Source organism: Bombyx mandarina, chromosome 02, assembly GCF_030267445.1.
Source record: "Bombyx mandarina strain Sakado chromosome 02, ASM3026744v2".
In the NCBI taxonomy this organism is placed as follows: Eukaryota; Metazoa; Arthropoda; class Insecta; order Lepidoptera; family Bombycidae; genus Bombyx; species Bombyx mandarina.
This window is the reverse complement of record NC_143209.1, coordinates 1,970,643-1,995,687: the sequence shown is the minus strand read 5'-3', so window position 1 is coordinate 1,995,687 and position 25,045 is coordinate 1,970,643. Positions and strand designations below refer to the sequence as shown.

Here is a 25,045-nt window from a genome sequence, read left to right as displayed (position 1 = left end):
TATTTCTGCATCTACATATTAGCTGCATCCGGAGTTTAAAAACCGCTATTATCGCTTTGCTGAATGCGACCAAGACAACAAATCTAATGAAAATAGACGAATTATGAACTCACTTTTATTGAAAACTCTATTTAGATTTTTTTACTACACAAAGATGTTTACTTTTAAACATAAATAAATTATAATTGTGGTAATGAAAATACAATAAAAATTATTATTCTTGAATCTGGATTTTGTTGATTTTTTCAATAATAAGTAGCTTAATGAGTATCTTAGCAGCAACAACATCTACGTCCGCATCCGCATCCTCCGCAGCCGCATCCGCATCCACCGCAGCCTCCACAGCCTCCACAGCCTCCGCAGCCTCCACAGCCACACCCGCATCCACCGCAGCCTCCACAGCCGCATCCGCATCCGCAGCAACGTCCGCAGATAGAGACACAACCACTAGCACAGGCAGGGCCCCCGTAGCAAACACTACCGCAGATGGGCACGCGGCCACAGACACAGGTTTCACCACACACGGGCAGCTCACCGCAGACGTTCACATTACCTTCGCCCTCGCCGCCATAGCAACCGCAACCGCAACCACTACCGCATCCACAGCCACAGCACTGACCGTACACATTCTAAAACAGCCACATAAATTAAAATTTAACATTGACACATTAGTTTCTCTGTACATAATCCACCAATTTCGTCAATTGTAGAATTTGAGTAAGTATCTGCCTCAATTACAATGTATCTAAAGTATTAGAGTAAAAAAGTAAAATCTAAAGTATATATATGTCATTTACGTACCCATCACATTTTTAATAATAATTTCCACGGTGAAGGAATAATATCGTGTAATGACGAAGTTATTAAATGCACAATTACTAGTGGTAACATGGTCTATTATGAGCTGCTACAGACAGGAAACATTGTTCTCCGGCTTGAAGGGAGCACTTACAGAACAAATCAGAATTCGACCTCATGTCTCAAGATCTGTCAAATCCTCTACGTTTTCGTTTTTATTACGAAGATAATCAGAGAACAATGAAAGGGCAAAAAAGAGGTCTACAGCTGACCTATTAAGTTAAAAACATTGCTTACATTCGGAAGCTTTTAAAAAATAAAACTTACTTGGATCAGGCAGCCCTGAACGCAGAGAAGGAGAATAGCGAAGGTAAACATGATGCTGGATATTCATGTACTTAATCTTGAATGCTTTAAGCTTCAAGACTTCGTTCTTATATAGTAACTAAGGATCATGTTCACCTTGAGATAAGAAACAATTCAATGACAAATAGTTGAGAAACAATGATAGTTTAATTTTTAATCAAACAGGTGTTCGTAATTGTTTCCTGATTAGATCGCCTGAAGGACGAAAACTGCAGAATATCTCCAAAGTCACGTCTATATGCTATTTAGATATGAAGCATGCGGATTTTCAAGGAAACTGCTCGGTATAAAAGCTGATGTAGTTCAGAGTCAACTCATTCTGAAGTCATTCAGTGAAACAACATGGCCGCTAAACTCATTCTCTTCGTCTGCGCCATCGCCCTCGTGGCTCAGGTAAGTCTTTTAATTTTAAATTTAATTAATTGAACTTAAAATGATTACTTAAAAATATTTAATTTTTTCATTTGTTCATAGTCCGTTTTGGGCACCGGTTGTGGCTGCGGCTGTAGAGGTTGTGGCTGCGGTTGTGGAGGTTGTGGCTCTAGATGTTGTGACCGCTTCTGTGTGTGCTCCAACTCGGCTGCTCCTACTGGTCTAAGTATATGTTCCGAGAACAGGTACAATGGTGATGTCTGTGTCTGCGGTGAAGTGCCTTTCCTTGGTACTGCTGATGTCTGTGGCGACATGTGCAGCTCGGGTTGTGGTTGTATCGACTACGGCTGCGGAGACGATTGCATCGGTATCACCCAAAGCTGCGGCGGGTGCGGATGCGGCTGTGGAGGCTGCGGTGGATGCGGATGCGGCTGTGGAGGCTGCGGCGGATGCGGCTGTGGAGGCTGCGGTGGATGCGGATGCGGCTGTGGAGGCTGTGGTAGATGCGGATGCGGCTGTGGAGGCTGCGGCTGCTGCTGAGGATGCAGTTGCGAACATTCATGTTGTGGCGTCTACTAAAAAGCTCATTGAGTTATGTATTATTGAAAAAATCAATAAAACCCACCTTCAGTAATTATCCTCATTGTCTTTTCAGTACCACAATTGTATTTTATTGTAACGTGTGAAATGTTCCTGAATACGTGTTAATTGCTTATTCTTTTAATTGCTTAATTGGGTGGACGAGGCTCACCTGATGTTATGTGTTGACCGGAGCCCATAGACATCAACAACGTAAATGCCGCCCTACCCGTCTTGAGATATGAGTTCCTAATCTCAATTTTATACTACAACTAGCTGTACCCGTCCGCTTCGCTGGGCATTAAAAATTAACATTATTATATCTCACCCCCACAAAGATTCTCATCATGAACGCCCCCGGAACTGGTGTAGTAAATCCAACACTCATATTAAATAATATGTATTGTATACATGTATTGTCTATATGGATACCAAGTTTCAAGTCAATCGGATGCATATTTCAGTAGTTATAACGGAACATCCGTAAAAACCACGGGGGATGCGCGATATATCGGCCATCAGAGTCTCTCTCGAAGCGTTGTACACGAGAGGCGATTAAACTTGTGTCTGAAGTGGAGAATTCTCTAGGGCGGGTCTCCAAGTGGGGTGAACTGAATTCAGTTCAGTTCAACCCATTGAAGACACAGGTTTGCGCGTTCACTGCGAGGAATGACCCTTTTGTCATGGCGCCGGAATTTCAAGGAGTATCCCTGCAGCTTTCTGCGAGTATCAGGATTCTAGGGGTCGATATTTCGAACGATGTCCAATATCGGAGTTATTTGGAAGGTAAAACCAAATTGGGCTCTAAAATGTTGGGAGTCCTCAACAGCGCGAAGCGGTATTTCACGCCTGGGCAGAGACTTGCGCTTTATAAAGCGCAGGTCCGGCCTCGCGTGGAGTACTGCTCTCACTTCTGGGCCGGCGCTCCCAAATACCAGCTACTTCAATTTGACTCCATACAGAAACGGGCTGTTCGGATGGTCGATAGTCCCGCTCTCGCGGATCGCTTGGGACCTCTGGGTCTACGGAGGGACCTCGGTTCTCTCTGTGTTTTATACCGTATGGTCCATGGGGAATGCTCTAAGGAATTATTCGAGATGATCCCCTCATCTCCTTTTTATCATCGCAACTCCCGCCATCGGAGCAGAGTTCATCTATATTATCTGGAACGCAGTGGGCGTTCATCGACAGTGCGTTTCCAAAGATCTTTTCTGCCACGTACCATCCGGCTTTGGAATGAACTCCCCTCCACGGTGTTTTCCGAGCGCTATTACATGTCCTCAAACGAGGCTTGCAGAGAGAACTTAATGGTACGCAGCGGCTTGGTTCTGCCCCTCGTATTGCTGACGTCCATGAGCGACGGTGACCACTTACCATCAGGTGAGCCGTATGCTCGTTTGCATACAGAGACAATAAAAAAAAAAGGTTATACATATTTGGATTCTGATTCACAACTCTGAACGCAGATAAGGAGAATAGATAGCACAGAAGGTAACAACGCTCAGAATTTAGGGAATCTTGAATACTTCAAGCTTCAAGACTTCGTTCTTATATCGAGGGGACACAGACTATTTGGTTTACGGGACATTTCGCCCAATACACAACATTTGCCTTTGTAATTAAAGGCGCGTTTTAACAATTCGATGTTTTTAACTGATCTTCAATTATGTTTAACCCATTCAAATGGCAGAAGAAGTTCTTTTCGGTGATGACAGCTTTTTCATATTTTAAACTATTAATAGCTTTCCTGTAAAGTTGCAACGTCGCTTACATCAAATAGCCATACACCCCTCGATACAGTAACTGAGGATCATATTCACCTTGAGATATGAAACAATTCAATTCAATTCATTTATTTATCAGATAACAATAATCCATCAATCCACGTACACATCAAAATCAAAATTTAATTACAACAGGTACATAATATAAAAAGAAAAATAAAATAAACAAAGCATAAACAAGTAGTTAGGCCTTCCGTGCTGGAGGCGTGGTCTCGCCGCTTGGCGGACCCGTCGGCCGGCCTCCGAACCGTCGAGGCGGTCCGCCCGGTTCTCGCGGACTGGGTGGGCCGCGACCGCGGATGCCTCACCTTCCGGCTAACGCAGATGCTTACCGGCCATGGTTGTTTCGGCCGGTACTTGCACAAGATAGCCGGAAGGGAACCGACGGCGCAGTGCCACCACTGCGCGGACTGCGACGAGGAAGATACAGCGGAACACACGCTGGCGCGTTGCTCTGGATTCGACGAGCAACGCGCCGCCCTCGTCGCGTTCATTGGAGAGGACCTCTCGCTGCCGCGCGTCGTGGCAACGATGCTCGGCAGCGACGCGTCCTGGAAGGCGATGCTCGACTTCTGCGAGTCCACCATCTCGCAGAAGGAGGCGGCGGAGCGAGAGAGGGAGAGCTCTTCCCTTTCCGCACCGATCCGTCGCCGTCGAGCCGGGGGCCGGAGGCGGGAATACGCCCGTACGTCCCGGCCCCTGTAGGTGGCGGCCTCCCCCCGGTGAAGGTCAAGGGGCGACCTGAGGGGGTGAGGCTGCGCGGCGCGCTACCAGCACTCTAGCGCGCTGCCGTGGAGTGAATAGAGCGACCGGTCGACGGTGTATCGCGTCCCGACCCGGCAGGCTGGTTCTGGTCCAGCGGGGTATTCCGGGACACCAGCGGCACCGTCTGGGCGGCCCGACGGGCTGCCGTACCGAGACGGCCGACGTTTCAGAGCCTTCGATTCGCCTCGAAGGCTCCGTCGGCTGGGCGTCCTTGGGGTGAGCCGCGCCGTCTGGTTGTAGTGTTGACCGCGGTAGCCCCCCTACCTCATCCGGGTTCTGACCTCGGAGGGGATCGGACGTCGGGTGTAAGAGTGCAGGGGAGTCGTTTAGTGGGTGGGTCCTAAAATCCTTGGGCCCGCGGTCTGCTCACAACACCATGCAGATCGTTGAGTCTCACATACCCCGCGCGCCCCTTTTGCGCGGGGACCTCGTAGGAGGTTCGGCCCTCTACCAGAAAAAAAAAAAAAAAAAAAGTAGTTAGGCCTTCTCAACTACCCGAGGGACCTGGGCGGGCCCCCCGGCGCGCACTCTGCGTGGCCGGGGGCTCCGTCTGTGGGGGAGTTTTGCTGGACTTCCACCGGGCGCGTCCGTAGGTGGCGGATAACGGGATCCTCTGGGAACAGTCCCACTCCCAGGGGTATCGTCCGATCTTTTTCGTTGCAAGGATTCTTAGGTGTTAGGGAGGTAGGTTAGGTGTAGGTGTAGGGTAGCCTAGTTAGGCTTTGCAACGAAAGAGATCGGATGACGCGGACCAAAACCAGCAAGGGGAGTTGCGGGCTCTCCACGCCCTTCACTCGCTGAAGGGTGTTCCTCCTGGAGACGCTCGGGCTCCCTCTCTTTTCCCCCTTCTTCCCTTTTTTTTTGTTTTTCTTCGGGTCACGTCCGACCCGTTTCGGACGTAACCCATGGGTGATGGTGGGCCACTTTTGGCCTGCCTTTCGATGGAGAAGTGAGCCGGCGTTGCTTACGCATCTTCCGGCCGCTGGTCGCCATGTCCCCGGCTTCGGCTACAGGGGCACGCCCTCCAGAGGGGGGTACCGGTATACCGGCGTGGCTTCGTCGTTGTTGCTCTTTTGAGCGTCGGGCGGTGGTCTGTCGTGTTGCTCGTTGCACTCGGCGGGCCGCCGGCCAACCCGTAATCCTCACCGCGTGGGGGACGGGGGCCGCTGCCGCGAGGCACGGGGCCGCGAGGACGTAAACCTCTTTAAAAAATGCCCCAATCCTAAGCTCTGGTGCCCGGCGATGGGATGAATGGCTGGAGGGAGTCCAGTCCCAAGGGTACCAACCAGACCCCAGGGGACCGACCCCTGGTTAATAAAAAAGGAAAAATGAAACAATGACATCTGTGAGAAAAGTAATACCCCAGGAGGGTACCTCCCGCTCCGCGGGGGAGAATCCCTCCGTGCGGTCGAGCGATCGGCCGCACGCTGCCCCACCGTTTCTGGGGGGGCACACACTGTCACGCAGAAGGGGGCGACAGCACGGGTCGCGTAAGGGACAGGGTCCCCACCGTGCGCCTCGAGCGCTGCGAGAGCCTTATCTCGCTCTACTCGGCGCGGAGCTCCGCGAGGGGCGACGCGTCCAGTGGGCGGGAGACACCGGCGCTGTTCACCGACACGCGACAGCGGACTCGGCGGAAGCGGAAGTCGGCCCGACAGCCGGCATCCTCTGCTCCGTCTGACTCGTCCGAGGGTGAGCCTGCCAGCGCCAAATATATGGCGTTGGCGGAAGGGCCGGCGACTGCTGCGGCGTCGCCCGCCACCGGCTTCGAAAAAAGTTCCTCTTGCGGACTGGACGCTGCCTCCTCGGCGCAGTCCAGGGCCGCCTGCCGTGAGGCCCGGGAAAAATTTGAGATTGGAGTGGTTCAGCGCCTAGAGCGCTCCCTAACGGAGGTGGGTCCCTCTGACCCCCTCCGAGCTTTCGAGGTGGTCGGAAAATTAGTTTCCGCAGTCGTGGCAACATCCGGCGGTGGACTCAAGGGTGACTGCGTGCGGGCCTTAAAATCCGGAGCGGCCACCCTAGAAGAACGTCTGAGGGAAGTGGTAGACCGCACCACAACGACGGAGACGGCGGGCTTGCGGCAGGAAGTGGCCCTGCAGCACGCCCGCCTCGAGCAACTCTCGAACGAGAATGGCAAACTTCGGGCGGAGAATGGGCAGCTGCGAGTGGACATGGCCGAGTTGAGGACCATGGTTGCCGACCTCATCGAGCGGCAACGCAGCTCGGCCCCTGCCCCTCCTCCGCCCGAAGCGGAAGGCCTCAGTGAGGTGGACGAGTTGAGGCGGCAGCTCCTCATACAGGAGGCGCGCAGCTCCAAAGTGGAGCGCGCGAGACCGCCCCTCGCTCACGAGGCTAACGGAAGTACGCCTGTGCCGGCACCCCGCAGGAGTTTGCAGCCCGCTGTAAAAGCATACAGCGGGAAGAAGAAGGCTACACCCGCGCGAGCTCCCGCTGCGGCTGCACCTAAACCCGCGGCTGTAGGGGCGCCGGCACCCACGGCCCCTGCATCAAAACCGGTGTCCGCTCCTGCCCCGTCCAAGCCTGCGAAGGCGGGGCCTGGCAGGAGCCGAAACAAAAAGAAGGGGCGGACCAACGCCGCCAAACCGGCACCGACCCCCCAGCCCCGCCCACTGCCCCCAGCCCCGGCCAACATGGACGAGGCCTGGACGACGGTGGTGCGGCGCGGGCCCAAAAAGGTTGCGGCGCCTGTCGTGCCGCGCCCCAAGCCCGCCCCTACGGCCGCCGCTCCCCGTCAAGAGGGTCGAGCGGAGCCTAGGGGCCGAACTGGACGAAGGAGGCCGCGCGCCCCGCGGTCGGCTGCAGTAGTCGTGGAGCTGCTGCCGGCCGCCAAAGAACGGGGCATCACGTACCACGACGTGATGACTCAGGCGCGCGGCGGCGTAAATGTGGACGCCCTCGGCGTGGAGGGTGGCCTTAAGGTTCGGCAGACGGCCAACGGGGCCCGCCTGGTAGAATGCCCCGGCGCGAATTCCAGCGCCGCGGCAGAAAAACTGGCGGTCCGTCTGCGGGAAATCTTGCCGGACCCCGAGGTGGTGCGCATCGCGCGGCCCGTAAAGATGGCGGAGGTGAAGATTACGGGCCTCGACGAGTGCGCCACGAAAGAGGAGGTCGCCGCGGCCATCGCGTCGCAGGGCAACTGCGCCCTCGCCGACGTCAAAGTCGGGGAGCTCCGGGCGACGTACTCCGGAACCCGGACGACGTGGGCGCGTTGCCCGGTAGCAACGGCGAACCTCCTGGCCACCCCTCCACAGGGTCGGCCTTCGGACAGCCCAGGATGGCTGCGCGTGGGCTGGGTAGTGGCCCACGTGCAACTGCAGGAGAGCAGGCCGTGGCGTTGTCTTCGGTGCTTCGGCACCGGCCACGGCCTCGCCAAGTGCCCCTCGACAGTGGACCGCAGCGACCTGTGCTTCCGCTGCGGCCAACCGGGGCACAAGGCAGCCTCCTGCACCGCAGCCGCGCCGCACTGTGTCTTGTGCGACGCGGCTAAAAGGAAGGCCGACCACCGGGCCGGGGGCCCGGCGTGCAAGTCCGCCCCCTCCTCTACAAAAACGAGGAGGGGCGGAAAGAAAAAGAAGCCGGCTGCAAAAAGGGCAGCCGGTGAGTCAGTTCCCGCCGCGGCACCAGAAGAGCCGCAGGGCGGGACAGACGAGGGAGCGATGGACGTAGCCCCGTAATGGGTTGCGTCCATCGCTTCCTCCAATGTAATTTGAACCACTCCGCCAGGGCACAGGATCTCCTCGTCCACACCATGGCGGAGTGGTCAATCGATGTTGCTGTCGCCGCGGAGCCGTATTTCGTCCCCACTGACCAGGACTGCTGGATCGGGGACGTCGACGGCTCCGTGGCCATTATATTACGACAGTCCGCGGCGTTACCCCCTTGGATATGGTGGCCAGGGGACCCGGGTACGTTGCGGCTAGGATCGACGGGACCGTCGTGATCGGGGCGTACTTTTCTCCGAACAGGAGCCTCGCCGAATTCGAACGGTTTCTGGGCGGGCTCGAGGCGCTTTTACACCGCCTCGGGTCCCGCCCTGTCATCGTCGCGGGGGACTTCAATGCCAAGTGCACGGCTTGGGGTTCCCCCCGCACGGATGCGCGAGGCGAGGCCCTTTCGGAGTGGGCGATCGCGACCAGCCTCTTTCTCATAAACAGAGGTTCGGTTGCGACTTGCGTGCGGTGGAACGGGCAGTCTCATGTGGACGTGACGTTCGCGTCCCCGTCCGTCGCATGCCGAACCCGCGGCTGGCGCGTACTCGAGGGGGCGGAGACGCTCTCGGACCACAGATACGTCCGATTCGAGCTCTCCGCCTCCTCCTTGTCGTCGTCGTCAGCCGCGGGCGCCCGCGGCGAGGAGGAGCTCCCGCAAGGTGCGCCCCGTTCGTTCCCCAGGTGGGCCTTGAAACGGATGAACAAGGAGTTGCTGATGGAGGCGGCCGCTGTTGCTGCGTGGGCGCCAAAACCCGCGCGGCTCGCGGACGTGGATGCGGAGGTCGACTGGTTCCGGGGCACCATGGCAAACATTTGTGATGCCGCCATGCCCCGGGTCGGCCCCCGAGCACCACGTGGGGGTGCGTTCTGGTGGTCGCCCGAGATCGCGAGACTCCGTGAGGAGTGCGTGAGGGCGCGCCGCCGGAGCGCACGCCACCGCCGCCGCCGTCGTCGCGACGCTGCGTTCGCGGAGACGGCGGCCCAGCTGCACGCTGACTGTCGTCAAAAGCAGACGGCGCTGCAGCTGGCCATCGGCGAGGCCAAGAAGCAGAGCATGAAGACTCTCCTGGAGTCGCTCGACGAAGATCCCTGGGGGCGCCCATACAAGATGGTTCGCAGGAAACTGCAGCCGTGGGCGCTCCCGGTGACCGAGCGGCTCCAGCCTCGGCAGCTGCGGGAGATAGTTTCCGCGCTTTTCCCGCCGGCAGCGGGGGGGGACTTTGAGCCCCCCCAGATGGACGCCACGTGGGGCACACCTCCACGTCGCCCCAGCGTTCCCGCTGCCGAGGAGCCCCCTCCCCCTATCACGGGGGCGGAGATCCATGCGGCCGTGTCCAAAATGAGAGCGAAGGACACGGCCCCCGGCCCTGACGGCGTTCACGGCCGGGTCTGGAGCTTGGCCTTCGAGGCCCTAGGGGACCGGCTCGGGGGGCTTTTCGAAGCGTGCCTCGAGTCGGGACGGTTCCCGTCGAAATGGAAGACGGGCAGACTGGTCCTTCTGCGGAAGGACGGGCGCCCCGCGGACTCACCCGCGGGCTATCGCCCCATCGTGTTGCTGGACGAAGCGGGCAAGATGCTCGAGAGAATCGTCGCCGCCCGCATCGTCCGGCACCTGACCGAGACGGGTCCCGATCTTTCGGCGGAGCAATACGGCTTCAGAGAGGGCCGCTCGACTATCGACGCAATTCTGCGCGTGCGGGCCCTCTCCGACGAAGCCGTATCCCGGGGCGGGGTGGCGATGGCGCTATCCTTAGATGTAAGGAACGCCTTCAACACCCTGCCCTGGTCGGTGATCGCGGGGGCGCTGGAGTATCACGGCGTCCCCGCATACCTCCGCCGACTGATCGGCTCCTACCTCGAGGGCAGGTCGATCCAGTGCATCGGACACGGTGGGACGATGTACCGCTTCCCCGTCGAGCGCGGTGTTCCGCAGGGGTCTGTCCTGGGCCCCCTGCTGTGGAACATCGGCTACGACTGGGTCCTGCGGGGCGTCATTCGGGGTCCCCTCCCCGGGCTGAGCGTAATATGTTACGCCGACGACACGTTGGTCGTGGCTCCGGGGAGGGACTACCGGGAGTCTGCCCGTCTGGCGTGCGCAGGCGTGGCACACGTCGTCACTAGGATCCGACGGTTGGGGCTCGAGGTGGCGCTCGATAAAACCCAGGCCCTGCTTTTTCACGGGCCGGGACGAGCGCCGCCTGTGGGTGCCCACCTCGTGATCGGAGGCGTCCGCGTCGGGGTTGGGGTGACCGGTCTTCGGTACCTCGGCCTCGAACTGGATAGTCGGTGGAACTTCCGCGCTCACTTTGAGAAGTTGGGCCCTCGACTGATGGCGACGGCCGGCTCTCTGAGCCGGCTGCTTCCAAACGTCGGGGGTCCCGATCAGGTGGCGCGCCGCCTCTACATGGGGGTGGTGCGGTCGATGGCACTATACGGGGCTCCCGTATGGTGCCGCGCCCTGACCCGCAAGAACGTCGCGGCTCTGCGACGTCCGCAGCGTGCGATCGCGGTCAGGGCGATCCGAGGATACCGCACCGTCTCCTTCGAGGCGGCGTGCTTGCTCGCCGGGGCGCCACCCTGGGACCTGGAGGCGGAGGCGCTCGCTGCCGATTACAGGTGGCGTAGCGACCTCCGCTCTAGGGGGGAAGGGCGCCCCGGCGAAGGTGTAGTTCGAGCGCGGAGGCTCCACTCTCGGCGGTCCGTGCTGGAGGCGTGGTCTCGCCGCTTGGCGGACCCGTCGGCCGGCCTCCGAACCGTCGAGGCGGTCCGCCCGGTTCTCGCGGACTGGGTGGGCCGCGACCGCGGATGCCTCACCTTCCGGCTAACGCAGATGCTTACCGGCCATGGTTGTTTCGGCCGGTACTTGCACAAGATAGCCGGAAGGGAACCGACGGCGCAGTGCCACCACTGCGCGGACCGCGACGAGGAAGACACAGCGGAACACACGCTGGCGCGTTGCTCTGGATTCGACGAGCAGCGCGCCGCCCTCGTCGCGGTCATAGGAGAGGACCTCTCGCTGCCGCGCGTCGTGGCTACGATGCTCGGCAGCGACGCGTCCTGGAAGGCGATGCTCGACTTCTGCGAGTCCACCATCTCGCAGAAGGAGGCGGCGGAGCGAGAGAGGGAGAGCTCTTCCCTTTCCGCACCGATCCGTTGCCGTCGAGCCGGGGGCCGGAGGCGGGAATACGCCCGTACGTCCCGGCCCCTGTAGGTGGCGGCCTCCCCCCGGTGAAGGTCAAGGGGCGACCTGAGGGGGTGAGGCCGCGCGGCGCGCTACCAGCACTCTAGCGCGCTGCCGTGGAGTGAATAGAGCGACCGGTCGACGGTGTATCGCGTCCCGACCCGGCAGGCTGGTTCTGGTCCAGCGGGGTATTCCGGGACACCAGCGGCACCGTCTGGGCGGCCCGACGGGCTGCCGTACCGAGACGGCCGACGTTTCAGAGCCTTCGATTCGCCTCGAAGGCTCCGTCGGCTGGGCGTTGGGGTGAGCCGCGCTGTCTGGTGTAGTGTTGACCGCGGTAGCCCCCCTACCTCATCCGGGTTCTGACCTCGGAGGGGATCGGACGTCGGGTGTAAGAGTGCAGGGGAGTCGTTTAGTGGGTGGGCTCTAAAATCCTTGGGCCCGCGGTCTGCTCACAACACCATGCAGATCGTTGAGTCTCACATACCCCGCGCGCCCCTTTTGCGCGGGGACCTCGTAGGAGGTTCGGCCCTCTACCCGAAAAAAAAAAAAAAAAAAAAAAAAAAAGGCCTTCTCAACTACCCCCCTACCTCATCCGGGTTCTGACCTCGGAGGGGATCGGACGTCGGGTGTAAGAGTGCAGGGGAGTCGTTTAGTGGGTGGGTCCTAAAATCCTTGGGCCTTCGGTCTGCTCACAACACCATGCAGATCGTTGAGTCTCACATACCCCGCGCGCCCCTTTTGCGCGGGGACCTCGTAGGAGGTTCGGCCCTCAACCCGAAAAAAAAAAAAAAAAAAAAAGGCCTTCTCAGCTAAGATTATAATGAAACAGTTGAGAAAAAACGATAGTTTGATTTTTAATCAAACAGGTGTCCGTAATTGTTTCTTGATTACGCCGTCCGAAGGACGAAATTCCAGAATATCTCTGAAGTCACGTCTATATGCTATTTAGATACAGAGCAATTGTGTGAATTTAGTGAATTTTCAAGGAAACTGCTTGGTATAGAAGCTGATCCAGTTCAAAGTCAACTGATTCTGAAGTCGCTACCTCCATCGTGGTTCAGGTAAGTCTTTCAAAATTAAAATTGGAATAAGTGGACATAGAGCGGTAAATACTTAACCGTTCCGCAGTCCAGCCAGTTCAATTTTGGGCATTGGTTGTGGTTGCGGTTGTGGAGGTTGTGGCAACGGCGGTTACAGCTTTGGGAGTCTGAGCGCTGGGCGCTGGATGGGATAGATTCTCTGGTGGGGGTCTCAATGTCTTCTGCTTGCTGCTCCTACTGCCCAGGGTGTGTCGGTGTCTGCGGTAACATGCCTTACCTCGGTACTGCTGATATCGCTAACTAATTCCCCACCGCTAGTGCTAGTAGTCTCAACTACTCGGCTCGAGGAATGAATCAACGAATCGGCTATGACGCTGGCTATGGTCTCAGCTTCGGAGACGGCTGTAGAGGTGTAGGTGTAGGTGACTATCAAATGTTGCAAAGGAACGCATAATTATTATTATTGGTGCAGGACAGAGTATGGGGTTTTTTATTACTAAGACGGGTCTATGAGCTCACATCCCACCTAGTATGAAGTGGTCATGCGTGTATACCTCAACAACTTGGGACACTCGGGCCACACACGTGGACCACTTGTAGTTCATACTCTTTAGAGCGTATTGTCAGCATTAGCGCTTTGCTGGATGCGACCAAGACAACAGATCTAATGAAAATAGACGAATTATGAACTCGCTTTTATTGAAAACTCAATTTAGATTTTTTTTTTTTCACAAAGATATTTGCTTTCAATCATAAATAAAATACATTGTGGCATTGAAAATACAATGAGAATTATTATTGAATCTGGATTTTATTGATTTTTTCAATAATAAATAACTCAATGGGTTTTTTAGCAGCAACAGCATCTACGTCCGCATCCGCATCCTCCGCAGCCTCCACAGCCGCATCCGCATCCACCGCAGCCTCCACAGCCGCATCCACATCCACCGCAGCCTCCACAGCCGCATCCGCATCCACCGCAACCTCCGCACCCGCATCCGCAGCAACGTCCGCAGATAGAGACACAACCACTAGCACAGGCAGGGCCCTTGAAGCAAACACCTCCGCAGATGGGCACGCGGCCACAGACACAGGTTTCACCACACACGGGCAGCTCACCGCAGACGTTCACATTACCGTCGCCCTCGCCGCCATAGCAACCGCAACCGCAACCACTACCGCATCCACAGCCACAGCACTGACCGTACACATTCTAAAACAACCACATAAATTAAAATTAAATATTGACACCTTAGTTCCTCGGTACATAACCAACCAATTTCGTCAATTGCAAAATTTGAGTAAGTATCTACCTCAATTACAATGTATCTAAAGTATTGGAGTTAAAAAGTAGACGTACATAAATATATAATTTACGTACCCATCACGCTTTTAATAATAATTTTCACGGTGAAGGAATAATATCGTGTAATGATTATTAAATGCAACATGGCCTATTATGAGCTGCTACGGACAGGAAACATTGTTCTCCGGCTTGAAGGGAGCACTTACAGAACAAATCAGAATTCGACCTCATGTCTCAAGATCTGTAAAATCCTCTAAGTTTTCGTTTTTATTACGAAGATAATCAGAGAACAATGAAAGGGCACAAAAGAGATCTACTGCTATTAAGTTAAAAATATTGCTTACATTCGGAAGATTTTAAAAAATAAAACTTACTTGGATCAGACAGCCCTGCACGCAGAGAAGGAGAATAGCGAAGGTAAACATGATGCTGGATATTCAGGCACTTAATCTTGAATGCTTTAAGCTTCAAGACTTCGTTCTTATATAGTAACTAAGGATCATGTTCACCTTGAGATAAGAAACAATTCAATGACAAATAGTTGAGAAACAATGATAGTTTAATTTTTAATCAAACAGGTGTTCGTAATTGTTTCCTGATTAGATCGTCTGAAGGACGAAAACTGCAGAATATCTCCAAAGTCACGTCTATATGCTATTTAGATATGAAGCATGCGGATTTTCAAGGAAACTGCTCGGTATAAAAGCTGATGTAGTTCAGAGTCAACTCATTCTGAAGTCATTCAGTGAAACAACATGGCCGCTAAACTCATTCTCTTCGTCTGCGCCATCGCCCTCGTGGCTCAGGTAAGTCTTTTAATTTTAAATTTAATTAATTGAACTTAAAATGATTACTTAAAAATATTAAATTTTTTCATTTGTTCATAGTCCGTTTTGGGCACCGGTTGTGGCTGCGGCTGTAGAGGTTGTGGCTGCGGTTGTGGAGGTTGTGGCTCTAGATGTTGTGACCGTTTCTGTGTGTGTTCCAACTCGGCTGCTCCTACTGGTCTAAGTATATGTTCCGAGAACAGGTACAATGGTGATGTCTGTGTCTGCGGTGAAGTGCCTTTCCTTGGTACTGCTGATGTCTGTGGCGACATGTGCAGCTCGGGTTGTGGTTGTATCGACTACGGCTGCGGAGACGGTTGCGTCGGTATCACCCAAAGCTGCGGCGGGTGCGGATGCGGCTGTGGAGGCTGCGGTGGATGCGGATGCGGCTGTGGAGGCTGCGGCGGATGCGGCTGTGGAGGCTGCGGTAGATGCGGATGCGGCTGTGGAGGCTGCGGTGGATGCGGATGCGGCTGTGGAGGCTGCGGCTGCTGCTGAGGATGCAGTTGCGGACATTCATGTTGTGGCGTCTACTAAAAAGCTCATTGAGTTATGTATTATTGAAAAAATCAATAAAACCCACCTTCCGTAATTATTATCCTCATTGTCTTTTCAGTACCACAATTGTATTTTATTGTAACGTGTGAAATGTTCCTTAATACGTGTTAATTGCTTATTCTTTTAATTGCTTAATTGGGTGGACGAGGCTCACCTGATGTTATGTGTTGACCGGAGCCCATAGACATCAACAACGTAAATGGCGCCCTACCCGTCTTGAGATATAAGTTCCTAATCTCAATTTTATACTACAACTAGCTGTACCCGTCCGCTTCGCTGGGCATTTAAAATTAACATTATTATATCTCACCCCCACAAAGATTCTCATCATTAACGCCCCCGGAACTGGTGTAGTAAATCCAACATTCATATTAAATATTAGCCTATCTATTAAGTACATTTATTGTCTATATGGATACCAAGTTTCAAGTCAATCGGATGCATGGTTCAGTAGTTATAACGGAACATCCGTAAAAACCACGGGGGATGCGCGATATATCGGCCATCAGAGTCTCTCTCGAGGCGTTGTACACAAGAGGCGATTAAAACTTGTGTCTGAAGTGGAGAATTCTCTGGGGCGGGTCTCCAAGTGGGGTGAATTGAATTCAGTTCAGTTCAACCCATTGAAGTCACAGGTTTGCGCGTTCACTGCGTGGAATGACCCTTTTGTCATGGCGCCGGAATTTCAAGGAGTATCCTTGCAGCTTTCTGCGAGTATCAAGATTCTAGGAGTCGATATTTCGAACGATGTCCAATATCGGAGTCATTTGGAAGGTAAAACCAAATTGGCCTCTAAAATGTTGGGAGTCCTCAACAGCGCGAAGCGGTATTTCACGCCTGGGCAGAGACTTGCGCTTTATAAAGCGCAGGTCCGGCCTCGCGTGGAGTACTGCTCTCACTTCTGGGCCGGGGCTCCCAAATACCAGCTACTTCAATTTGACTCCATACAGAAACGGGCTGTTCGGATGGTCGATAGTCCCGCTCTCGCGGATCGCTTGGGACCTCTGGGTCTATGGAGGGACTTAGGGAGTCTCAGCGCTGGATGTGATAGATTCTCCGTTGGAGGTCTCAGTGTCTCTGCTTGGGCTGCTCCTACTGCCCAGGGTGTACGAGGGTTGTTTGGTGTCTGCGGTAACGTGCCTTACCTAGGCACTGCTGATATCGCTAACTAATTCCCCACCGCTAGTGCTAGTAGTCTCAACTACTCAGCTCGACGAACGAATCAACGAATCGGCTATGACGCTGGCTGTGGTCTCGGCTGCGGAGGCGGCTGTAGAGGCTGCGGTGGATGCAAAGGATACAGATGCGGCTATGGAGGTTACAGTGGATGCAGATGTGTGATGCATCTACTAAAAAGCTTATTAAATTAAGTGCATGAGAAATGAAATAAAATCAACATTCAATAATAAACTTCACTGTCCTTTCAGTAAGATAATTTAAGCAAAAAAAAAAACTGGTAACTGATTTTAAATAAGTTCTGTGTATTCAAATGCAATAAAAAAAACATAATAAATCATTGTAAACATTACAAAGTAGAATCTCTATTAAATCTGTTGCAGTTTGAAAACTGATGCAGCCCTTTCCCAATTAGGACCTATCTTTGTTGATTTTAATGCAACCACGAATTTTTTAGTCTTTCGGAATTGTCGTATCTGAACTGAAACTTTCACTGTTGGGACTGGACCTATTCGTTGTTGAACATCTCCATATAGGACCACACGTGGGCTACTTTAAATCCATTTAGACGTATCACCCTCTTTGCTCCTTCGATAATGACACTAGACTAACTTGTTTTATATAAATGGTGAGTATCAAATGTTGCAAAGGAACGCATAATTATTATTATTGGTGTAGGACAGAGTATGGGGTTTTTATTACTTAGACGGGTCTATGAGCTCACATCCCAACTAGTATGAAGTGGCCATGCGTGTATACCTCAACAACTTGGGACACTCGGGCCACACACGTAGGCCACTTGTAATCCATACTCTTTAGAGCATATTGTTAGCATTAGCGCTTTGCTGGATGCGACCAAGACAACAGATCTAATGAAAATAGACGAAATATGAATTTCGCTTTTATTGAAAACTCAGTTTAGTTTTTTTTTATTACACAAATATGTTTGCTTTCAATCATAAATAAAATACATTGTGGCATTGAAAATACAATGAGAATTATTATTGAATCTGGATTTTATTGATTTTTTCAATAATAAATAACTCAATGAGTTTTTTAGCAGCAACAGCATCTACGTCCGCATCCGCATCCTCCGCAACCTCCACAGCCGCATCCGCATCCACCGCAGCCTCCACAGCCGCATCCACATCCACCGCAGCCTCCACAGCCGCATCCGCATCCACCGCAACCTCCGCACCCGCATCCGCAGCAACGTCCGCAGATAGAGACACAACCACTAGCACAGGCAGGGCCCTTGAAGCAAACACCTCCGCAGATGGGCACGCGGCCACAGACACAGGTTTCACCACACACGGGCAGCTCACCGCAGACGTTCACATTACCGTCGCCCTCGCCGCCATAGCAACCGCAACCGCAACCACTACCGCATCCACAGCCACAGCACTGACCGTACACATTCTAAAACAACCACATAAATTAAAATTAAATATTGACACCTTAGTTCCTCGGTACATAACCAACCAATTTCGTCAATTGTAGAATTTGAGTAAGTATCTACCTCAATTACAATGTATCTAAAGTATTGGAGTAAAAAAGTAGACGTACATAAATATATAATTTACGTACCCATCACGCTTTTAATAATAATTTCCACGGTGAAGGAATAATATCGTGTAATGATTATTAAATGCAACATGGCCTATTATGAGCTGCTACGGACAGGAAACATTGTTCTCCGGCTTGAAGGGAGCACTTACAGAACAAATCAGAATTCGACCTCATGTCTCAAGATCTGTAAAATCCTCTAAGTTTTCGTTTTTATTACGAAGATAATCAGAGAACAATGAAAGGGCACAAAAGAGGTCTACTGCTATTAAGTTAAAAATATTGCTTACATTCGGAAGCTTTTAAAAAATAAAACTTACTTGGATCAGGCAGCCCTGAACGCAGAGAAGGAGAATAGCGAAGGTAAACATGATGCTGGATATTCAGGCACTTAATCTTGAATGCTTTAAGCTTCAAGACTTCGTTCTTATATAGTAACTAAGGATCATGTTCACCTTGAGATAAGAAACAATTCAATGACAAATAGTTGAGAAACAATGATAGTTTAATTTTTAATCAAACAGGTGTTCGTAATTGTTTCCTGATTAGATCGCCTGAAGGACGAAAACTGCAGAATATCTCCAAAGTCACGTCTATATGCTATTTAGATATGAAGCATGCGGATTTTCAAGGAAACTGCTCGGTATAAAAGCTGATGTAGTTCAGAGTCAACTCATTCTGAAGTCATTCAGTGAAACAACATGGCCGCTAAACTCATTCTCTTCGTCTGCGCCATCGCCCTCGTGGCTCAGGTAAGTCTTTTAATTTTAAATTTAATTAATTGAACTTAAAATGATTACTTAAAAATATTAAATTTTTTCATTTGTTCATAGTCCGTTTTGGGCACCGGTTGTGGCTGCGGCTGTAGAGGTTGTGGCTGCGGTTGTGGAGGTTGTGGCTCTAGATGTTGTGACCGTTTCTGTGTGTGTTCCAACTCGGCTGCTCCTACTGGTCTAAGTATATGTTCCGAGAACAGGTACAATGGTGATGTCTGTGTCTGCGGTGAAGTGCCTTTCCTTGGTACTGCTGATGTCTGTGGCGACATGTGCAGCTCGGGCTGTGGTTGTATCGACTACGGCTGCGGAGACGGTTGCGTCGGTATCACCCAAAGCTGCGGCGGGTGCGGATGCGGCTGTGGAGGCTGCGGTGGATGCGGATGCGGCTGTGGAGGCTGCGGCGGATGCGGCTGTGGAGGCTGCGGTAGATGCGGATGCGGCTGTGGAGGCTGCGGTGGATGCGGATGCGGCTGTGGAGGCTGCGGCTGCTGCTGAGGATGCAGTTGCGGACATTCATGTTGTGGCGTCTACTAAAAAGCTCATTGAGTTATGTATTATTGAAAAAATCAATAAAACCCACCTTCAGTAATTATTATCCTCATTGTCTTTTCAGTACCACAATTGTATTTTATTGTAACGTGTGAAATGTTCCTTAATACGTGTTAATTGCTTATTCTTTTAATTGCTTAATTGGGTGGACGAGGCCCACCTGACGTTACGTGTTGACCGGAGCCCATAGACATCAACAACGTAAATGCCGCCCTACTAGTCTTGAGATAAAGGTTCCCAATCTCAGTTTTATAGTACAACTAGGTGTACCATCCGCTTTGCTGGGCATTTAAAATTAACATTATTATATCTCACCCTCACAAAGATTCTCATCATTAACGCCCCCGGAACTGGTGTAGGGAACCCAACACTCATATGAATATTAGCCTATCCATTAAGTACATGTATTTTCTACATGAATACCAAGTTTCAAGTCAATGGGATGCATGATTCTGTAGTTATAACGGAACTTCCGTAAAAACCACTGTAGATTTATATATTAGTATAGATGGCTGCCCCACCCTTTAAATAGCCATGTGTTATTTGTCAAGGCTAAAATGGACGGGGGTTGATACTTAACCATGAGATATTCCAGTATGTTTTATGGTTGGATAAAACTTGGCCGGCAAATATTTTGAAGAATCACTGTCACATCAGAATCTGATATCAAATATAACTAATTAGGCGATAGGAGCTTACAATCTTTTTCAGAAAAACTAATAGTTTAAAAAACTGAATGGTTAAATGTCAGGATAGATTATTAGATTTAATTTATTTGTTAAATACAGATAGTAGCTTGGTCGTATGCCCCTGGCATAATTGATGTATTCCAATTTAATGCACAAGGACAGGCATTATTCCATAACAATTGAATTCCATCTCTTCGCAAACAGTACAATGTTCGCGTACTTATAGTACTTATAAATCACGACAACTCGACTCCAGGTGGCTGTGGTGAGTGAAGCCAATAAGTGTGGCTAATTGAATAGTCTATTAATTTCCTAATACAGTCTTAAGCCTCAAGGCTTCGATTCATTCGTGATGTTCTCGATGTAATTTTGTCTTCCAAATACTGCGCAAAGCTTGGCCTAGTTTTATCCCTCATTTTAGTGGTAGCGACACGTGCAGATCACCTGTATGGGTGGATAACTCTACTGACTTCTGCGGTACAATACTAGACGATTCCGGTCTTAAGGTTATGAAACCAGTATTAAAATATTGGGTTAAAATTAATTTGTGCTATTAACCACTTAAAATGAACTAGTATCTTCCCATCTGCTGCATTAGAACTCTGAGTCTCTGGGTATATGAAGATATCTTAGTTCCACTGTCTTTTGTATCCTATGTTCCATGGAAAATATTTTGAGGACTTGCTTGAAATGATTTCATAATCTGCTGACTGCTGAATTAGACTTCATCCCTGCTACTTAGATCCAGTGCGTTCATCCACAGTGTCACAGTTTTGCAGTCTATACAATCGAAATATTTATACAGCATACTTTTATATCGGACGACACCGGTGCACCTTTAAGTACTTACGCTACCGGTCACAAATGTACAAGGTTGTACAATTGCCCTCAAAAAAGGGTTGCTCAAAAAAGAAAAATAGTAAAAATGTAATTATTATGCTAATATCATTTATTTACAAGTACCGATGTTATTGCCAGATAGTTAAGCGAAACTTTGTTAATAGATGCTTTACGATGAATTATTAACTCATTTTTATTGAAAGCCCAATTTAGATATTGTTTTGCACAAAGACCTTTGCTTTCAACTTTCTTCTCAGTAGCCACGACATCTATATCCGCAGCTGCAGCTACCGGTAGGATCGAAACGTCCGCAGATAAAGACACGACTGCTAGCGCAGGCGGGACCTCTGCACTCACAGTACCGATTTGTGACAATCAAGCATCGAAAGCGGTAACAACAGACACGGGCATCTCACCGACTCCACCAACATTACCGACGCCCTAACCCCCATAACTATTGCAAGCAGCTCCGCATCCGCAGTTGTAGCCTCCCAGACACTCAGGGTCGGATTTAAACTGAATGCCGCTCCTGGGCACCGGAAAAAGATCCACCCCATTACTGGAATTTTACTTAAGCTTACAGTTTACAACATATTTTATTTTTCAAAATTAAAATATGTTATTTATTGCAGAAACTTCATTAGATTGCTGAGTCTCCATATAGGGCAAGGATTAATAGGACACGTGTTCAGTTAAGTGACTAAAGTATATTGGGATTACAACCTAACGTGCTATCGACAGCCCCGACAGTCCCGAGACTGACGTAGCATTACTGCAATATAATTATTGCTCACACATACATATTAATAGTTGCTATGGGGACATTTGTGGTCCCTAAAAGATGTTATATATTCCAAAAACATAAACAAATATTTGTTTTTTTTCTAACTTCAAAAATTTGCCGCCCTGGGCACTTATATAGACGCCCGGTGTATTCGTATGTAGCGAGACAAGGGTGTTTGAATCCTGCAGGCTAGTGCCAATTTTTCTGATGAAATCCGTACTTAACAAATGTTTAGGATCGATTTCCACGATGAAGGAATAACTTGCATAATTACTGTTGGTAGGACGTCTTGTGAGTCCGCACGGGAGTCGACTAAAGCTCTATTTAGAGAATTTCTCCGCCTACGACACCGGAAACTAACCACGGAATTACTGGCCTTCAAAGCTGAACACGCCGCAAACTCTCTCGCGGATTTCGTCGCGCTCGCCGCTTCCGTGTCCTCGGTACCCGAACGCAAAGCTCCCGCGTCGTACACGGCGGGTTCGGTCGTGCCCTCTGCTCCGGCGTCGCCTGTACTGGCGCGTAAAACCGCCGCGGCCCCCGTTCCTTCCGTGCGATCGTCCGCGGCCTCCGTCACGCCCGCCGCTCCCGCGACTTCTGAACTACCTGCACCCACCCACATGTCGTCCGCGCCTGCCTCCTTGTCCTCCGATTCTGACACAGATATGGAGGTCGACATTGCCCCTGTCTCATTGACGGACGGATTCACCTCGTACAAAAGGGTAAGATACACATCGCGGAGTCTCGAGCTCCTGCAGCCGCTAAAGTAAGTAAAGCCGCAAACGCGTTGCGCCTCCGGCCTCGGACCCCCGTCGCTCCCCCTGCCCGCGCCACACCGTCACCGCGTCTGGTGGTACAAAATAAAACTCAGACCCCTCCCCCGATTATCCCTCAAGAGAAGGTAGCTTGGGACCGAATTTCCCTGGCCCTTAAGGCCAAAAATATCAATTTTGTCAGCGTCCGTAATCTCGCCAACGGGATTCAAATAAAAGTAACGACACCCCACGACCATAGGGCTCTTTTCAAGTTACCTCCGCGAGGAGCGTATAAGTTTCCACACTAAAGTAAGTTTCCACACTTATACGCTCCAGGAGGAGCGCGAACTCCGCGTTGTCATACGCGGAATCCCGAAGGAGCTAGATGCCGAGCTCGTCAAGGCTGACCTGCTAGAACAAGGTCTACCAGTAAATTCCGTGCACCGCATGCACACCGGCCGTGGTAGGGAGCCATATAATATGGTTCTAGTCGCTCTCCAGCCTAACCCCGAGGGTAAGCAAATTTTTAACATACGGACCGTCTGCAGGCTCTCCGGTGTCGCCGTCGAAGTCCCTCATACAAAAGGCACTCCTAGTCAGGGCCATAACTGCCAACTGCGCGCCCCCGATGTGTTAAGTGTTTGGTTCTCGGCCGTCTTTATCCTATGATCTGTAAGCGGAGTAAAATGTCTCTTCGGAACAAGGTGACACTCTACAAAACCGATAAGAAACAATTCAATTCATTTATTTATCAGATAGCAATAATCCATCAAATTACATACACATCAATATCAAAATTAAATTACAACAGGTACATATAAAAAACAAAATAAAATAAACAAAGAATAAGCAACTAGGCCTTCTCAACTAAGATTATAATGAGACTATTGAGAAACAATTACAGTTTGGTTTTTAATCAAACAGGTGTTCGTAATTGTTTCCTTATTAGATCGCCCGAAGGACGAAAACTGCATAATATCTCCAAAGTCACGTTTTTATGCTATTTAGATATGAACCAAGCGGATTTTCAAGAAAACTGCTCGGTATAAAAGCTGATACAGTTCAGAGTCAACTCATTCTCTTCGTCTGCGCCACCGCCCTCGTGGTCCAGGTAAGTCTTTTAATTTTAAATTGATTTAAATGGATTAAAAATGATTACTTAAAAATATGTAATTGTTTTATATTTTGTTCATAGTCCGTTTTGAGCATCGCTTGTGGCTGCGACTGTAGAGGTTGTGACTGTTTCCGTGTGTGTTTTCAACCGACTGCTCCTACTGGTATATATTCCGAGAACCGGTACAATGGTGAAGTTTGTGCCTACGGTGAAGTGCCTTTCCTTGGTACTGCTGTTATCTGTGGCGACATGTGCAGCTCAGGTTGCGGTTGAATCGACTACGTCTGCGGAAACAGTTGCGTCGGTATCACCCAAAGCTGCGGCGGATGCGGATGTGGCAGCGGAGGCGGCTGTGGATGCTGTAGACGATGCGGATGCCGCGGTAGTGGTTATGGATGATGGGGATGCGGTTGTGAAGGTTGTGGAGGATGTGGATGCTGTTGTAGAGGCTGCGGTGGATGCGGATGCGGCTGTGGAGGTTGTGGAAGCAGTGAATGCTGCTGTGGAGGCTGCCGTGACTGCGGAGGATGCGGATGCGGACAAAGATGTTGAGGCTCATTGAGCTGAATATTAGTGAAAAAATCAATAAAACCTACATTCAGTAATAATCGGGCTCGAAGGACCATATGTTGCGTTGTAGTGAATAAGAGTGGACTGTATTATTAGTTTGATATTTTTATTTATCTATAAGTGACAAAATAAAGAATTTAAAATTAATGACTATAAGAAATTAGAAACAGATGTATCGCCCTTGACGGCTGGAAATGGAAAAAGGGGTAAGGCGTCATAGCGGACGTCGCTCGTTGACACCTTTTTCGTTCCGAATTCAAACATCCTCATTGTCTGTTTAGTGACAAAATTGTATTTTATTTGAACGTGCGAACTATTTTCCTGAATACATGTTAGGTTTTCTAATTCCTTAATCAAGTGGACGCGATCCTCCTGATGTAATGTGTATACGGGAGCACATAGACATCAACAACGTAGCTGCCGCCTTACCCATCTTGAGACATGAGTTCCAAATCTCAGTTTTGTAAATACAATGGCTGCCTCGCTCTTCAAATCGCATTGCGTTAATGTTTCATGGCTGACATAGGCAGGGAGATGATAGTTCTCATACGGATTCGCAGAGATTCTACTACCAGTATTTTACCCAGTCGAACTTATGTCACTACCAACTATACCGACACCAATCAACCAGTATTGATACGGGAATCAGGATAATGTGGTGGTATGGTCGGAGACGCTTTAGGATATGTTGCTGCAATGTGGTGTTAGGAGTGGGCTAAAATCACCGAACCTCTTCACCTTTTTATGTCGATGACCTAGTCCCTGAGCTCAGCAGAGCCGATTGTTCGATTAAGGATGTTTTTATAAGCAACATTAGTTATGCAGACGATATGGTCCTGCTCAGCCCATAGACCAAAACCCTCAAGGAAGTCTTCGCCATATGTGTGCGAAAAAGGGGGCTCACAAACTCACATAT

At 50.8% G+C, this 25,045-nt stretch overlaps 8 protein-coding genes across 10 annotated transcripts in view; 6 read left to right on the top strand and 2 right to left on the bottom strand.

Annotated features, from left to right (window-relative positions):
* The window catches only part of LOC149503359 (chorion class A protein L11-like), a 128,788-nt gene that overhangs the window by 72,875 nt on the left and 30,868 nt on the right, over positions 1-25,045 (top strand). The gene's annotated exons all lie outside the window — the stretch shown is intronic.
* Positions 1-25,045, top strand: part of LOC114252328 (chorion class A protein L11-like) — a 124,811-nt gene that overhangs the window by 72,887 nt on the left and 26,879 nt on the right. The gene's annotated exons all lie outside the window — the stretch shown is intronic.
* LOC149503366 (chorion class high-cysteine HCA protein 12-like) lies at positions 273-1,176 on the bottom strand. Its single transcript, XM_089734038.1, has 2 exons — positions 1,126-1,176; positions 273-629 (listed from the first exon to the last, which is right to left on the bottom strand). Exons 1-2 carry the CDS (start codon positions 1,174-1,176, stop codon positions 273-275), a joined length of 408 nt encoding a protein of 135 aa, XP_089590164.1.
* Positions 1,507-2,076, top strand: LOC149503365 (chorion class high-cysteine HCB protein 13-like). Its single transcript, XM_089734032.1, has 2 exons — positions 1,507-1,557; positions 1,639-2,076. Exons 1-2 carry the CDS (start codon positions 1,507-1,509, stop codon positions 2,074-2,076), a joined length of 489 nt encoding a protein of 162 aa, XP_089590158.1.
* Positions 2,875-8,522, top strand: LOC114242317 (uncharacterized). The gene is made up of 3 exons (XM_089732444.1): positions 2,875-2,901; positions 3,582-3,730; positions 6,031-8,522. Exons 1-3 carry the CDS (start codon positions 2,875-2,877, stop codon positions 8,357-8,359), a joined length of 2,505 nt encoding a protein of 834 aa, XP_089588570.1. The 3' UTR covers positions 8,360-8,522.
* On the top strand, positions 14,681-15,250 carry LOC114241968 (chorion class high-cysteine HCB protein 13-like). 2 transcript variants are annotated; one of them, XM_089734025.1, is made up of 3 exons: positions 14,681-14,731; positions 14,813-15,110; positions 15,204-15,250. In XM_089734025.1, exons 1-3 carry the CDS (start codon positions 14,681-14,683, stop codon positions 15,248-15,250), a joined length of 396 nt encoding a protein of 131 aa, XP_089590151.1. The 2 variants fall into 2 exon arrangements, with proteins under 2 accessions (XP_089590151.1, XP_089590148.1); XM_089734022.1 differs by having other exon boundaries at positions 14,813-15,250.
* LOC114241960 (chorion class high-cysteine HCA protein 12-like) lies at positions 17,543-18,444 on the bottom strand. Its single transcript, XM_089734014.1, has 2 exons — positions 18,373-18,444; positions 17,543-17,905 (listed from the first exon to the last, which is right to left on the bottom strand). Exons 1-2 carry the CDS (start codon positions 18,421-18,423, stop codon positions 17,543-17,545), a joined length of 414 nt encoding a protein of 137 aa, XP_089590140.1. The 5' UTR covers positions 18,424-18,444.
* LOC149503364 (chorion class high-cysteine HCB protein 13-like) lies at positions 18,754-19,323 on the top strand. Of its 2 annotated transcripts, XM_089734004.1 has the most exons (3): positions 18,754-18,804; positions 18,886-19,183; positions 19,277-19,323. In XM_089734004.1, exons 1-3 carry the CDS (start codon positions 18,754-18,756, stop codon positions 19,321-19,323), a joined length of 396 nt encoding a protein of 131 aa, XP_089590130.1. The 2 variants fall into 2 exon arrangements, with proteins under 2 accessions (XP_089590130.1, XP_089590128.1); XM_089734002.1 differs by having other exon boundaries at positions 18,886-19,323.